Genomic DNA, 16,673 nt, shown 5'->3' with positions numbered 1-16,673 from the left:
TGAAATGGTCGTAATTTAGTCCTATTACATGCAGGGTGCTGAACAGCTCAGAGAAATGGAATAGTTGAAGATTGTCTCTCATATACATCATTTCTTCACAAATTGCTGATTGACATAATTGTTAACGTCTGGGTGAGCACTATGCATACATAGATGGATCATAATTTATGTGTTTAGGCTCCAAGTAGAAAAAATGCTAGTAGATTTTTTTTTGCTGTATTGAATATTGACTGACAAATGTATGAAATTTTTTTATCTGAATGAAAATGTATTTTATTTTATTTTGATAGCATGTTGTGTGATTCACTTGATTTGTAAACTATAGTTTATAGATTACAGTGATAGCAAATACAGGCAATTTTGGTTTATTCTATAAACCACAGGTAAAGAAAACTTGGTTACAGATCAAACTATGGTTAGCAATGGGCAGCATTATAATGAATGTTTTAATCTGCAGTTCTAGTAAACACATACTGTGGTGGAATCCAATTCTCACAAGTACTTTAATAATAGAAGAATAGCAATTAGCCATATAATTACCCAACAATCATAAAACCCTTGGGACAGTCTCTCATGTTGAGCCTAAGCTTTGTTTCAAGGATGCAAGAGGGAAATTAGGTTGACATCTTGAGCTGTCTGGAGAAATACAGACTAAAATAACAGATAAAGAAACCTGATATAAATCCATAAGCACAAGTTGTACCATAAATGTCCCTAGTTATCCTGTATCTAATCAATAATTTCATAATATATTAGTTGTCATGATCTCTGGCTTCAAAAATTTATATGACCCCAAAACTCCAGGAGATACCCCCAAATCTGTGGCTATCTCTCTTTCATCATCGGTAAAAGATGAATTCCCAATTAGTTCCCTGCTTTTATTACCTTGAAGAGGAGAGAAAAAACAGTCAAGGATCTTTTAGAAATGTATTCATCCTCTCTAAAGAAGCATGGCCAACTATTGTATGGTCTTTGTCAACCTATATATGGCTTCAGCTCTTTGGTGAGTGAATCATCATATCTTTATAGAAGAGATGAGAAATTTGAGTGTTCAGAAATAAATTCACAGCAGCCCCAGCGTGCATGGTCATTCTGTATCAAACAAAACAGTGTTCCCTCCCCAACTGTTATAGCCCATTAGCCCAGTATTGCAATGCTTTTCAAAATAGTTTTGGGTAACTGCTTCAAGCATTGTCAAAAGAGCCAGGGATAAAATAATATGGAAAAATGGCTGCAAAACAAGACAGAACTTACTGCCCAGAAAAACAGTGAAGGAAACTCTTTTGACACCCCACACATTTGCATTTGTACCTGTTTTATATCATATTTTGAAAGGGATCCAGATCAGGAAGAAAGGTTCACTGTCTAAAGGGCAATGACTTTCTGCAACCACAGGTTTACTTCTAGCCTGTTTGGATATTGTGGAAAGGTGTTTCTTTCAAGCATGAGAAGGATCTAGATACAATTTTGTTTTGTAGATGTTCCTGAAATTTTGCAGTCTTGAACATCTGTAAATTATATTTTACTGTGTTTCCCCAAAAATAAGACCCATCAAAAAAAAAGCCTTAGCATGTTTTCTGTGCCCAATAAAGCCCTCGCCCTAAAATATACTTTATTTAAGCGCCTGCACAGCCGACCGCTTGCCCATTCTGGTTACCTGTGGTGCCAAGACGAGATGAGGTGAGGCAAGAGCTGATGGAGCTGCCCCAAACACACACTGGCTTACCTCAGGGCTCCCAGAGCCAAGCCATCCCCTCCCAGAAACTGCCCTGCACTGCCCTCCGATAGCTCTGTCCAGCAAGACCCCGCATGTTCGCTAGCCCACTTCTTCTGCTTGCTTGCGGCCGCAATGATAGGGGAGATTGAGTGATGTGCCAGTGCCACAGCCACGAGGCGAGACAGGTTTCAGTGCATGGCTGGCCTGGCTGCAGAGGCACCGAGGTAAGCTGGTGTGTGGTGTGTGGGCAGCTCCACCTCCCCGCCTTGTGGCAACGGCACTCAAAACAAATAAGAAAATATCCCCCCCCCAAATAAGCCCTAGTGCTTATTTTAGAGCCCAAAAGAAAATAAGATTGGCTCTTATTTTTGGGGAAATACAATATTGATGAATTCTGGGCCTGTATTAATATTTGCAAGAGGTATTTCAGGACTTTTAAAAAATTAATCAAAAGTTAACAAAATAAATAAATTATAACATAAACAGATGCATCAAGCAAGCAATGTGAACAAAAGATTTATTGTGTCTGTGTATTGGTAGAACTTTATGTGTGGCTGATTTCTAATAAATTGTAATAGTCTCTGAAGTGTAAAATGTGTTTTACTATTAAAAATTATACTTCAAATATTAAATACTGTTATATACATTATGATTTCATTTTTTTAGTTCTAACTGTAAATGTTATGGTTTCTAAGTATAAACCAGGAAAGTAAAAGGAAGTAATTATATAAACACCCACATACTCAGGTGAGTGTATGTGTATGTATATATGTATGTATGTGTATGTATGTATGTATGTATGTATGTATGTATGTATGTATATACACACATACATATGCTGTTTTTCACATATGAAAAACATGAATGAAGCAGGATATAAATGGCCTAAGGTTTATCAGTATGTGTGTGTGTGTGTGTGTGTGTGTGTATAGTCACTTATCTACTTCATATAAAATAACAAAATATATATAGAGAGGCATGTTGTTAATTTTAGTTTTTCCATAGTAAACAAAAGAGTTCTTAAATGTATGGCTTTGCAGAGATAGATTATGAAGTGACTTCTGTTTATTTATTTAAAAGCGTTTTAAGAGAACGTGTTAGTGTGCTTACAATAGTGGCCATGGTGGTCGAATGACAAGCCAAAAGTTTCATGCTAGAGTTACTCGAACTCTTTCCACTCACTGCTTCAGCAGCCTTTAGAAGAGAAATGTAGTTGATTACAACCTCATCTACTTTCAGTATAATCTCCTCCTGCTGTGCTTCAGAGTTCATGATTTTAACTAAACGCATGCAGGCTTCTGTTAAGCAACAGAGAACTTGAAAGCTTGAAGTCATTGCTAGAAGCATTTCCTCTGGGCTTTTTTCAGCCATGGCCATTTTCCTGCAGGCACTTCCCAACTGTTGTGATTCTACAGATAACAGTTGTTTGTACTGAGAAAGTTTAAGGTCATGTGTTTCTGGATGATCCTCCTTCTTGCCCACACTTGACCGGACCAAACAGAGTAGCTCATTGGCATCCTTTTGTGCTGCAAGAAATCCATCAGGCACTGCATAATTCTTCTCTTTCATGGCACTGAGTCTTGCAATTTGTGCATCAAAGGACATGTTATTGAGATCTGGCTGACTTCTGCTTTTGCCTTCTTGACTGTCTCCTGCTTCTCTGGGGGCCTCTACACCTTTCCCCTTGTGTTCCTCATTTTCAGTGGAAGAAGTCTGAGTAGTTAATTCTTCTAATGCACACTGCATCTCTGGTTGACAGAGACAGGAGAGCTGAGTGCTGCCTGCATATTCAATTTCATCGTCGTCATCAGCATTCCCCGTCGTTAGAAAACAAGAGCTAAAAGGGCTGCGGCATTTCCAGTTGCTCACGTCTCGTTTTCGTAATGGTAACGTTCTGTATTGCTTGGGCTCCTTTTGGACAGCATTCAAGAAAAAAGATCTTCTACTGTTCATGCTGATGTTCATGGAACTTTGGGAATAACTTTTGGATAGCTTTTTGCCCAGAGGAAGCCCTCCTCTTTTTTCTAATTTTGAGTCAGATGTTTCAGAAATCTCTGAACATAATACACTGACGGCAGCTTTCTCCTTCCCAAGAAACATCTCAATGCCTGTAGTTTCTGCAGTGATGCTGCTGCTGCGCCGCAAAACTTTCTTCTTCTGTGGCATTCTGAGGCTTCCTCCGATTGTATCATATGGCCATAAACTGACTGCTACCCCACCTGACAGGTTGACTTTGGGAACATCAAAAGAGTCTTGGTTTTGACTTGGCACCTTTGATTCTGAGTGAATGTAGGATGATAGCAGGATGGAACCAGCTCTGGGCTGTCTAGGAAAAGCTGAAGGTGTGCCTCCTTGTCTTTCACGCACAGGTTCTGTGAAAGCTACACTAGGGGTAGTAGAAGTACAGGGAGAATTATTAAGAATCTTAACACAAAACAATTTCACGTCTAAACACTTCAGTTTTATGGTATTTGTTTTATTAAGGATTAATAGCTTTATTAATACTTAATAGTATGAATAAATGTTGTACCATAAGCATAATAAACATATTCAGATATAGCTCTTTTTGACGAGATCATTAGAAAAATCAAAACTGTTAAATCAGTCCTGCTGACAAGCATCATATAAAAACTGGACTTTTTCTCGACTTCGGAATTTGAATAGTATGCCTAGTCTATTTCTATTGAAGGGTATGCATATTCTATGTGGTATCTTCATATAACCTTAGTCCTTGCTCCCCTCTGAATAAATGCAGCTCTACTCAACACAAGATTTCTCATTCTTGATACCATACAAGCAAATAGCATCAAGAAATAGTGTTTTGTTTTGTTTTTTGGCTTTTGTGTTTGGTTTGTGATCTTCTTAGAGGCAGCAAGTTGATAGTTATTCGAAATACAATGCTAAAGACCAAAGACCTTTGATCTTACTCAGGAAATAAATTCTTAAATTCTAATCAGTATGTGGACTCTCGTCGGGATACTATTAGACAGGCAGTCATTTACACACTCTTTGGTGTGGACCTTCTCACAACACTAGCCAAATTAATTGGAAAATGCTGAAATTTGGTGTATTTTTTTTCCAGCTTGTCTGATTTTCTAAAATCAAACCCACAGCTTTCAAAAAAGCACCAAAGGGCCACATATATCAGCCTCACCATTCTGCTTATTGTTCTCCCCGCTTAAGTCTTGAAAATTGAACTGAACAACAAAAATGCACCTCTAAGCTATAAAGAGCTTTCTTAACCTTCTAGAACCATGATGGCGAACCTATGGCACGAGTGCCCGAAGTGGTACACAGAGCCATGTCACCTGTCAAGTGCGGCGTCCCCTGTTTCTCTCCTGGGTTTCTGGTGCACATGCGCCAATCAACTGACATTCGCGCAAGCAGCAGTGCCGGAAACCGAAGAGCTGGCTTTCCGTTTTCTGGTGTGCACATGCATGCCGGCCAGCTCATCATCACACATGCATGCCTACCGGAAACCGGAAGTGTGTGTGCCGGAAACCAGAAATTCATTTCCCGGCACGCGCATGGGTTGCGTTCCTGATGAGCATGTGCATGCTCTCCCTTTTTGGCATTCGGTGCAGAAAAGGTTTGCCATCACTGTTGTAGAATATCACTCAGTAATGTAAATATGGTTAAGATAGGGGTAGTAGTTGCCTTGGGGTATGCAGGCCGTGGGTGCCAGTTGTTTTTCAATTAAAAAAAATAAGTGCTGATAAATCATAGGTATGCGTTCAGATTTATTTGAATCACTGACGGTTAGGTCACCTTCTGTCAGTTGAGGATTAACTAAAAACACAATTTGACTCAGGGTGCCTAAACGTCTTCCTTTAAATGCAGTCTGGTATTTATGAAAATATGTCTCTTCAATAACAGAATTTGAATAGCTTTGTTTTATTACCATAATTTACAAAAAGTTTGTGTTCAGAAATTTACCTGATTTCATCCACTTACAATTGTTCTGAACATTTAAGCATCTAGAGTTCAAGGGAGTATCAAGGCATTTGAGTAGCCACAGTTTCTTTTTTATCTTTAATAAAATTGATTCCAAATAATATTTTGGCCATTTGTTCTACCTGCTCAAATAAAGAGACATTTTAAGGGGGCATGCTAGCCATATGTAATCCTACTGTTTGTTTCCTTAAATGGTCACTGAACGAAATTGGAGATTATTTCTAAATTTTATCTATTTATTATATACTGGAAATTGTTTTAAAATATTTACTTTGCATTTATAATTTCAAGTCTGTTTAATATTTTTCACTTCAAACTTCCAGTGCCTCATCCCATCCAATGTACAGATTGAAATACATTTTTTAAAAATTGCAGGTAGTCCTTAATTTACGACCAGAATTTTGCCCAAAATTTCTGTTGTTAAGCGAGATATTCATTAAGTGAGTTTTGCCCCATTTTACAATCTTTCTTACTACAGCGAATCACTGCAATTTTTAAATTAATGACAAGATTGTTAAATGAATCTGGCTTCCCCAATGACTTTGCTTGTCAGAATGTTACAAAAAGTGATTGCATGACCACTGGACACTGCAACCGTCATAAATATGAAACAGTTGCCAAGCATTTGAATTTTGATCACATTACCATGGGATGCTGCAATCATCATGTGGAAAATGGTCATGTCACTTTTTTTCAGTGCTGTTGTAACTTCGAACAACATTAAATGAACTGTTGCAAATCAAGGACCACCTGCAGTGAAATCATTTTAATAACATTTTAACAGGGATACAGGTAGACTTTGTTTAGTAACTGTCCTATTTAGCGAATATTCAAAGGCGCAACAGCACCGAAAAAGTAATTTTACAACCAGACCTCACATTTATGACAGTTGCAGCATTCCTGTGGTCACATGATTGCCACCGGCAAGCTTTAAAACTTGCTTTCAACAAGCAGAGTCAACGGCAGTAAAATCACAAGTTGAAGTCACGTGAGGTCTCACTTAATGACCGAATGGAAAATGACATTAAATCATATGGTCATATGATGTTCATATGATGTTTCACTTAGCATCTCTGTCACCTAATTATGAAGGTGAGATCCCAATTGTGCTAATCCCAATTGTGGTCGTTAAGCAAGGACCACCTATATTCCTGTTTACTTCAGTACTTTTAGACAGTGTATTTGTTTTATATGCATAATTAGATTAATGGCTTCATGCTACTGTACCTGTAGTTTCTTTAATCTTGGGAACCCTGTGACATCCATCTTTTAAAGTCCCAAATAAAGGATCAGCAGAATTAGTTGCAGAATACATAGCAGGCACAACCATTCTGTGACACACAGTTTCAGGCTGTTGATGCAGCTCCTTATATGATGTTCCATGGTTAGGATGCATGGCAGCTCTGTCTTCTACTGGAATATAACTGATGGTTTTTCCTGTCATATCAGGCATAATGTGCTTAACATCAGAAGTACAAAGAGGAGATTCAACTGGAGTTCCACATGTACTACTGCCTGTACTACATCCTGCATCCAGTGAAGAGCACTGTGAATTTTGCAGGGAAAAGTGACCTTCACTATGCAAAGACGACATGCGTTTAGCTAAGTGATACTCACACAATCCAGTCATACAGTGTTCAGCTTCTGGAAGCTTTAAAAGAGGGTCATCTGTAGATAAACTTGTATCTTCAGAATCCTTTCGGTCTTTGGATAAAGGCAGAGTAGTTGTACCAGACACAAAATGTTCATCCAGCTCATGCCCTAAGACACTACTGTGGTCAATCTCAGGATGCGTTTCATCTTTACAGTTCATATCTGCTTTCCCAAGACTGGAAACTCTGGAAACTGTCTTTCCATTCATTGTTTCCAGGTCTGTTTTCTCTACTGCCCCTTCATCTAAAACAGCATACCATCTTTGATTGTCCTTGCGAAAGGCAGTTCTCTCTGAATTAAAAGTGCCTGCATGTTGACCCTCCCTTGAGGACAGAGTTTTACCCTTTTGCTCATTAGTTTCTGTTTTTTTGGGTCCTTGTTGCTTTTTCATAAGACCGCTGCCGTCAAGATTCGTTTTTCCTTCCCCATCAATCACCTTACTTTTACGTTTAGTAGTGCAAGAATATATTGTAGACCCCATGTGCAGCTTGCTAAAATATTCAGTAACAGATTTTGTTTCCATGGTTTCTGGTTCCATCTCCATGCTATCTGAATGAAGAATCTGCTTTGAAGGCACAACTTTTGACTGGAGCTCTGGAGCTTGCTGATTAGCAGGCGAATGTACAGATTTCATTAGCAGCCCTCCTACCTGATTCTTGGTAATGGAGAATTCAGCCTGTGATTCCAATAGAGGTTGGTAGCCTTCATTAGTGGGTAAAAACATTCGTGTTGAATTTTCAGTCAGTTTCTGTGCAGTGGCCAATTCAGAATTTTCAGTCATTTCAGAAGAGTTAGTCTCATTGCCAGAATCTGATGATGATTCAGGACTATATGCTCTCAAGATGGCTACACCTGTATGCCACAAAACACAAGAGCCAATTAATGAAATCATATCAGGCACTTCAATATACTGATAAAGATAAGGGGTTTATAAGCTTTAAAATGGTTCTCTACTGAATCACATATTGCATTGATTCCAAGTAAGGCAATTTAATGTAATGGTGGTTCTATTATATGGTGTCTGTAGGTGATGGTCAAAAAGTAACAACACAATAACAAAATGTTTTCAAAAGAGCTAATGCTGAAAAGCCTAAATGGGGGAAAGGGATGAAATGATATGATTTCTTTCAATGAATAAAGGTAACAGTGGTGAAAGAACCTGAATTTTCATTCATCTGGTGTTCCTCAGAAGCAGATAAGGCCTTCAGGGCTTGAAGTGTAGATACCACAACATTTTCCAGTCCTTTTTCACATTTCTCTTCAGGATTAGTAGGGACAGCATCAATAAGTGACACTGGAATATCACTACTCCCAACATTATTAGTTTCTTCCTTGTCTGCTCTGTACTGTGCCGTGTGGCTCTGAGAATCTTCCTCATCAGAGCTATCCCTGAATCCTGGTGGAGGAGCAGCAATGGCCATATTTAGAGAATGCAACAGGAAGTCATCTTCATTATCATCACCTTCGGGAGGTGGGAGTGATGTCAAGTCTATGATATCATCACTAGAACCTGAAAGGCTGAGAAGAGCAGACCTATCGATTTCTCCAACCATAATGTCTTCCTCACAGCTGACATCATCTTCCTCTTCAGCATCATCTGTATTCTCTGCGTAGCAAATATCATGCAGCAGAGGCTCTTCTATTCCTTCCGCACCTTCAAATATTTTGCCATCATGTAAACCTGTATAAACAGAATTAGCAGCAAAATGAAAACCTTCAGCATCTGGGGACAACTCCAAACTCTTAATGTCATTGGCATGACTTATATAAAGGGTGGCCTGTTTATCTAGTGCTTCTGGACTTTCATCCAATAATCTTTCATAACCAAGAGTTTGAGGATTCACACCATCCAAATCATGATCTCCAAAAATAAAAGATACTTTTGCAGCTCTTGGAGATGCTTGAATTTTCTTGCTTGATTCCAATCCTCCGGAAAAGGACAGCATGGGTTGCGGGTTTGAATTTTCATTATCTTCTGCCTCTGTAAAGTCATTTTGTTTAGCCAACTGTTGATCAAGTCCACTTGAATTATAAACATTCTCTATGTACAGATGTCTATGTTCTTTTGGACATATGACAGTATCACAGACCTCTGCAGTTTTTTGTTTATTATCAGCAAACATATGAGCTTCCTGCTCTGCTGCTGAGAATGTAGTCATTTTGGTTAAACTGTTCCACTCAGATCCATGATGATTAAATTTCCCTTTAGTTTCAATCCCTAAAAGAATGGTATACAAGGTGAAAAATGAGTTATCAAAATAGATTGTGCAGTATTTTAATATTTCAGATTAAATTATTTGTAATTCCTAAACATTAACTCTTTGAAGTTTATCTTGTTTATATGACTTTTGAATATACTGAGCTGCTCTTGATGCGTTCTTTCTATGTCATGGAAATACCCACAATGAATGTACAATAAGGATATACAATCAAAATAAATAAAAAAGCAAAAAAGAATTTTGACTGCCTACTCTAAAAAAATACCATGAGCAATTCTATTTGGGCACAAGCAGATAAGAAAGCTAACATGAATAAATAGTTCAGGTTCAAGAAGGTTACTTTTAACTTAGAAATCACATTTGAAAATCCAAATGCTTTACTATCAAAGTTCTCTACTGAATGAAGTAGAAGCTTCTTGAAAAATAAACAAGTATATTATTTTGCATACTGCATTGTTCACTGCACTGTAGTATTAATTACCTGTTTCACAGGTCCCACAGTTTTTCTTGTTGGCCATATTAAATATTGATCGCCTGGAATCAACGAGGAGTCTATAATATCCAGCTGTTAAGCATGCAAGATTCATGGCATCTGATGATTCCATCAGCAATGTGATTGGCTATGCATTAAAAAAAATATTATCAGAAAGCAACTAAAATGCAGTATATTTTGGAAATAAAATGAAGAATTAATTATATGTTAATACAGATATTTTAATTGTGTTTACACTTATATAATGATCTTAAACATATTTATTTTATGATGTTCAATGGATTTCCATGAATTTGTCAGATATACATAAGGAAAATAACAGCTTTTTATAGTAATACATTTGCTAGCATATGCAATAAATTGCAGAAATCATAACAATGAAACATTGCTATTAACTGTACTGTACAAAAAACTGTTTACAAACATACTAAGAATTGCAATAAAATAATCGGAGGGATTTGATTATCATTCCAATAATAATGTTTCGTATTATCAAGAAATATATGAAAGAGACCATATTTAGGTCAGTTTGAAACTAGTTCTAGGTTATAGCATAGCTGAATTGTGGGATCAGACAAATAAGGAGTGTGTTTAGTTGCCCTAGTTTTCTACTCGGTAGGTTGTATCTTATGATCAAGACTTACACTTCCAATAACACAAAGCAGTGGCAATAGCAGCTGCAGAAATGGTCTAGACAGAATACATTGTGTCTATTCTGAAATAGACAGCTGAAATTATAAGTCATTTAAATTTTGGGAAAGAACTCTGTGTATGAATAAAACAGCTATCTCTTTTAACAGACCTCTATGAGGCCAACATTGCTCTCTCCTAACTGACTGGGACATTCTGATCAAGATAGCCTCTTTTTGAAAGTTGAATGAGAAAAATTACTGAGTTGTCATCATTATAACTTATCATTTAGCTGCCATAAGAATTCAAGTCAGGTTCCCTTTAAAAAAATCAAGATGGCAATTTTTGAAGTCATGTAACCCAAAAATAATAGTTTTTTTGGTTCAGTACTATCAGCACAGTAGTAAAAACATGAAATGAAAAACAAATTAGTCATTTCTGTTTTGCTTGAAAGGAGTCAAGCAATATACAAAATTATAAGAGCTGCTATTTAAAGCCCCTAAATTTAATCAAAGCAATGCAAGGAAAAATCAGTGCATGTTAAGAAACTGTTGCGAATAAACCTCCTATAAAGGACAACTATGATTTTTAGTTCAAAATAAATAAGAGATTGTGATTGAATTTTCTAAGATACATATCATTTCCAAAATTATATTTCAACTCATTCTTCAAATATTTTCAAAATCTCCAAATACTTTCAAATCTCAACATTATTCCTATTTGGATTTTTTTTAATGAATAAACTTTTGTTCTTTACTTCTTTCACAATAGAATTAGAATACCAAATCTGAAAATAAGATTAAGAAGTAAAGAGAGCAAATATTTTGCTTAAAATATTGTGAATTTGTCACAATAGTTTTATTTTAAAATAAACCTTTAAAAATCTTTTTTAAAGTTTTCTAATGCCCATGCCCTATTGCAATGCAATAGAATTAATTCTAAATTCTTAACTCAATGTCGAATTCTAAAGCAGAATTAAATGGATCACCAAAACTGAATAACTGACTGAATTCTTTTAGTTAATATTCTTACAATAAACAGCTCTTTGTTGATAATACCAATCAACAACCAACTTACTTTTACGTCTAACACATGAAGCTCAACTCTGACAGTAGTTTCATCTTCTGCAAACATTTCAATTCTGTTCACGTGGCTAAAATCTGCCAGGAGAGCTACGAGATTTGTTTTAGTGTTGATTACATGGCTGATGCCATACCGTGGTCCCACTAGTAAGGTGACCTCAGAACGCTTTTCTCCCTGCTACAACACAGGAAATAAAAAAGACAGAACTTTATATAGTGTCATTATGCATGTAGATCCAAAGCAGTCTTATTTCACGGAACGTATTTCATTTAATTCATATTATTAATAGGTTATATATCAAAGCGCTCCTTTCAGAAAATATCTTTGAAGGCTTTCCTAAATTTACATACTTGGCCTTGTGAAAAATAAAGCTAATATAAATTATATAACATTAGCAATATTATGCAAAATAATACTAAAGATACTGTACAACTTGGTTCAATATTATTTACAATGCAATTATGTGATTATCCCATTATTATCAGTCTTCAGTTTATTTGACAAAAACTATAAAGTCAGGAGAAACAAGCCCACCATTAATGTTGCCTTGAATACCCGTCCTCCATATAGTCGCAGTTCACTGAGAAACTTGAGATAATGTACTTTGGCTTGCAGAGCAGAGAGCTGAAAAGTAAAGGGGTGGGATTAAAAAAAAATATTCCAATGATAAAACACAGGTAAGTATTTTTTGCCATTGTGCTCATTTTTAGATTTTGGAATTTCCTGGCATTTTTGTCCAGTAGAAAAGATTCTCCTTTTGGGGCTGTCTCTGGTTGGTACTTATTAGTCCAAAATGCTTCAGCAGATCTTGCACAATTTCTTAGAATCTTTGGAATACTATGGTTGTGTTAATAACAAGCTGAAGGCAAATATATCTGAACTGAACTCTTTCTCCTAATCATAAACCAGGGAAATGCAGATAATACCATCAATTGCAATGATTCTTCTTACTTTTCTCCTCCATGATCTATCCCTTCCCAAACCCAGTACTTAGTCAAGCAATAGCAGGCATAAGGCTTAAAGCATTCAGATATTAAAGCAAGGGACACTGTTGTAGACTCCTACACCATCTTAATTTATCAGCATAACTCTTGATCAGGGGTGAAATTCAGCAGGTTCTGGAGCTCCGGTAGCAGAAATTTTGAGTAGTTCGGAGAACTGGTAAATACCACCTCTGGCTGGCCCCAGAGTGGGGTGGGAATAGGGATTTTGCAGTATTCTTCCCCTGCCACAGCCACCATGCTATGTCCACAGAACTGTTAGTAAAAATTTTTGAATTTCACCACTGCTCTCGATCCTTATGTGGCTTAAAGAGATTCTGAGGAAAGGGAGAAAACAGCAGCTATAACCTCGAGCAAAATCTTTGCAATGACATTGAAGATCCACAACTCTATAACATGAAAATCACCCACAAAGATTCAGTGAGAATTTTGCTTGACCATGCTGTTACTAAAGTCAGAACGCCTTACGGAGAATTGACTTCCTCTATCTAATCTCAATTTCTGACAAGACATTAGATTTCTAGATTTGTATACTTCTGAAATAATTCAGAAGAATTAAGTCAGGATGATTCTAGTGTGAGCACAGCATCTCTCTAATTTTCATTAAAGGGACCCCCGCTTTCTTCAGGTGTATGTGGGCTGTTTCAATATGAACAACAGAAATATGCGATGCAGAAGGTACACAATGTTTTTTCCAAATCATTTACAGAGGTGCAAAACTAGTCTAGACTGTTTCAGAGAAAGAAAGCTAAATACATCCTTGCATCAGACGCTAATCTGAAATGAAGGGAATTCAGAAGAGATTACCTCAATCTAGTAGTGCCTTTTAATATATGAATCATATTTCAGATATATCCAATATGATCTGAATCTCAAGAAACCACAGCCTACATCCTTTAATGTCAAAAGTTAAGAATTAAATCAGAATAGTTCACTTGACGGTATTAAAAAAAATCAAGGGGATTGCATGATGAGAAAGATATATAGCACTGAAAGATTCCCTAGATAGATGATTTAAAACAGGAAAAGAATTTTCAAGCACTTTTGTTATGTAATGCAGAGCAAACTCAATCAAATCAAATGAATAGAAGTTATGTTCTTGTGACTAACAACACCCAGTACTTTCAATATTAAAAATGATTTTGCTAAATTATTTTTTCCATTGTTCTTTATACAGTAAGCACTACACTTAGCCAGGCAATCTCTAAAAAATAAGTTGGTCATTTTTTGTATCTGAAAGATTTTTTTTTAATTCTCTCCTTTGGATTATACTCTCTTTATTATGAAAATGTATTTCTATTGAGATGCAAATATATTACCTTTTTACCTGGAGGAACTAGATTTTGATTTGCTTTGACAAGGTGCGAAAGTGCTTTCTTTATGTTCTTTTCTTTCATGCTCTGCAGTACAGCAGATGGAATAAAAGTTTCCAGTCCCCATTCTTTTCTGCAATTTAAAAGATATTTATAATTCACATTTCTATGAGAATTACCTATGCTTATAAGAACCCATGCAATCTGAGAAAATGGTTATATGGTCAAGCAAATATGGATTGTTTATCTATTCATGCTGTCAAAATTGTTCTTGTTTTTTTAAATTAAATATTCTTCTAAATTTATAGTGTATTCTTTATAATTATAGAATACAATATTATTATATTATATTATATTATAATATTAATTATATTATATTATATTATATTATATTATATTATTATATTATATTATATTATATTATATTATATTATATTATATTATATTATATTATATTATATTATATTATATTATATTATATTATTATATTATATTATATTATATTATATTATATTATATTATATTATATTATATTATTATAACATTACATTACATTATATTATTATTATACACTGTAATCTAAGAATACAATCTTATAAGCGCTGTGGTGGCACAAACTTAAAATCTTAAAAAACTTGAAATAAACCACAAAAAGCTAAAAAATATTTTGATCTAAAAAAGTTGCAAATGCATTGAGGCTCCAGTTAAATTTTAGAGTATTTAGTTTTACTCTAATATTTTGGAATTGACTATTAAAAATAGCTTCTCATGGGAACCAGATTTATTTTGCTTACCTGGTTCATAATAAAGATAAGCAACTTTATCATTTTGAACTTGGACACAAGACAGGATTAAAATTTCTCAATAGAAGGAGAAAAAAAAACCTGTTTTTATGCTGATTAAATGTGATTTAAAACTGACACAAAACATAAAATTGGAAATATATTTGAAGACTGTTAGAAGTAAAAGAAAGGAATATAAAGGTGGTTTATTTGATCAAGATTCAAGTAAGAGATTTATTTCAAAAAGTTCTAGCAATCCTGTATGGACCTGTATGACACCAAGATAGAAATGTTGAGATTTTATAGATATCTTGATAGATAAGGAATGGGATATGGGATGTAAAGATGTCTGCTGCTAATGGGAATGAACTTAGTACATTTGTCCACACATGTTGTAATAAAGGTTGGAAATAATTTTTAATAAATGTTTTTCCTTTATCATATCCTTTTTCTTTTTTCCTGCACTTTTTATTCTTTTTTACCATTTTTTCTTTTTTTAAAGTTTCCATTAGTTTTTAGTACTGTAACTAAAATCCTTTAAAAAATGATATCCAAATAAAACAATACTGTTTCAAGGATATTAAAAGGTAAATTAAACAGTAAATAAGAAATAATGTTGGTGTGGAAGTTCCAATGCTATAACTTAAATTGATTTGACAATCATCTCCAAGTATAAAATACGAGTTAAAGTTTACTTAAATTCTCACATTAGCATAAATGTTCTTAAGAGGTTTTTTTCCCCAAATAAAGCCATTAAATTTTACAGTGGCATTCATTTCACTACAAATTTCATATCTCTAATACTCACATGTTATGAAACTTGTATTCTATACTTACTCGATGTACTTCAGAGAAATTTTTTGTGTGTGTTTTGTGGTCACTGTTGCAATATACATTTGTAATGCTGCCAATCTCAGTGCAATATCATATTTTAGCTCAGGCCCAAACCTCTCCTGAACCACATCATTACAGCTCTGTCAAAAAACCAGCAGAGGGAGCATCAAGCTTAAGCATCTTTTTAAAATACTGCATTATGACTATCTCTTCTCCAAAAGGCAAGCTCATAATGAATGGGAACTAACACTGCCAGACAAACTATCCATAAATAACTAGAGATAAAAAGGACAAATATATTAAGTTGATTAATTTGGAGTAACCAGAATAACTTTTGTTTTAGTGTTTACAGTGCTAAGAGCAACCTGTTTTAAACCAGAGCCTTTCAGATTCATAGGAAGTACAAACTCCAGAAAATATAACAGATTAAAACAACAACAAGAAGAAGTGTAAAATCTAGCTCTTCTGTATTTCAAAATCATCAGCATGGATGCCAAAATCCTTTGAGTTGTTTTTATTGATATTCCCATTGTAATCAAAATATTTTAAAAAAATAACTGCAAGGAAGCTTTATAAAAAGAACCACGTGAGTCACTTTATTGACATTTCATCATGCTGTTTTCAACTCTGTAATATACCTGTACGTAGAGATATTCAAAGGCAACCACGTCCCGTCGTAAAAGGTCAATAGGATCCTTTGGAACAAAACTGACTCTGAACAGGCATCTCATTTTATGGGAGCTTGGTCTTTGGGTCACCTAAAGAAACAAAATACTTTCATTATAATTCAGAGACACTGTATTCTTTCTAAAATAATCCAGGAACCCTTAGATAACTGAAGGGAAATTTAAATGAAGACGTTGCCCTCCAAACTGTGCAAAATAAACCATGAATTTTCTGTTTTTCTCCATATTACTTTATATTGAGTAGCCAAGGCAATGTTAATCAGAGTGTACTGAAAAATGCTTAGCCAATTCTAAGAAAAAGCATTTCA

At 35.2% G+C, this 16,673-nt stretch overlaps 1 protein-coding gene across 9 annotated transcripts in view; it reads right to left on the bottom strand.

Annotated features, from left to right (window-relative positions):
- Positions 1 to 260: 260 nt before the first annotated feature.
- The window catches only part of FRMPD4 (FERM and PDZ domain containing 4), a 570,850-nt gene continuing 554,437 nt past the window's right edge, over positions 261 to 16,673 (bottom strand). For 8 of the 9 annotated variants that reach the window (XM_081946813.1, XM_081946814.1, XM_081946810.1 and 5 more), the window contains 9 exons: positions 16,318 to 16,437; positions 15,683 to 15,819; positions 14,070 to 14,196; positions 12,284 to 12,373; positions 11,744 to 11,926; positions 10,025 to 10,163; positions 8,484 to 9,542; positions 6,899 to 8,176; positions 261 to 4,098 (listed from right to left, as the gene is read on the bottom strand). In XM_081946813.1, coding sequence (XP_081802939.1) covers positions 2,783 to 4,098; positions 6,899 to 8,176; positions 8,484 to 9,542; positions 10,025 to 10,163; positions 11,744 to 11,926; positions 12,284 to 12,373; positions 14,070 to 14,196; positions 15,683 to 15,819; positions 16,318 to 16,437 — 4,449 coding nt within the window. In that variant the 3' untranslated portion in view covers positions 261 to 2,782. Of the gene's footprint in view, positions 4,104 to 6,898; positions 8,177 to 8,483; positions 9,543 to 10,024; positions 10,164 to 11,743; positions 11,927 to 12,283; positions 12,374 to 14,069; positions 14,197 to 15,682; positions 15,820 to 16,317; positions 16,438 to 16,673 lie in introns of all 9 variants that reach the window. The other variant, XM_081946816.1, reaches the window with a different exon arrangement.

The sequence above is a fragment of the Natrix helvetica genome (genome assembly GCF_964273705.1).
Source record: "Natrix helvetica genome assembly, chromosome: 3".
Lineage (NCBI taxonomy): Eukaryota > Metazoa > Chordata > Lepidosauria > Squamata > Natricidae > Natrix > Natrix helvetica.
This window is presented reverse-complemented; position numbering and strand designations above follow the sequence as displayed.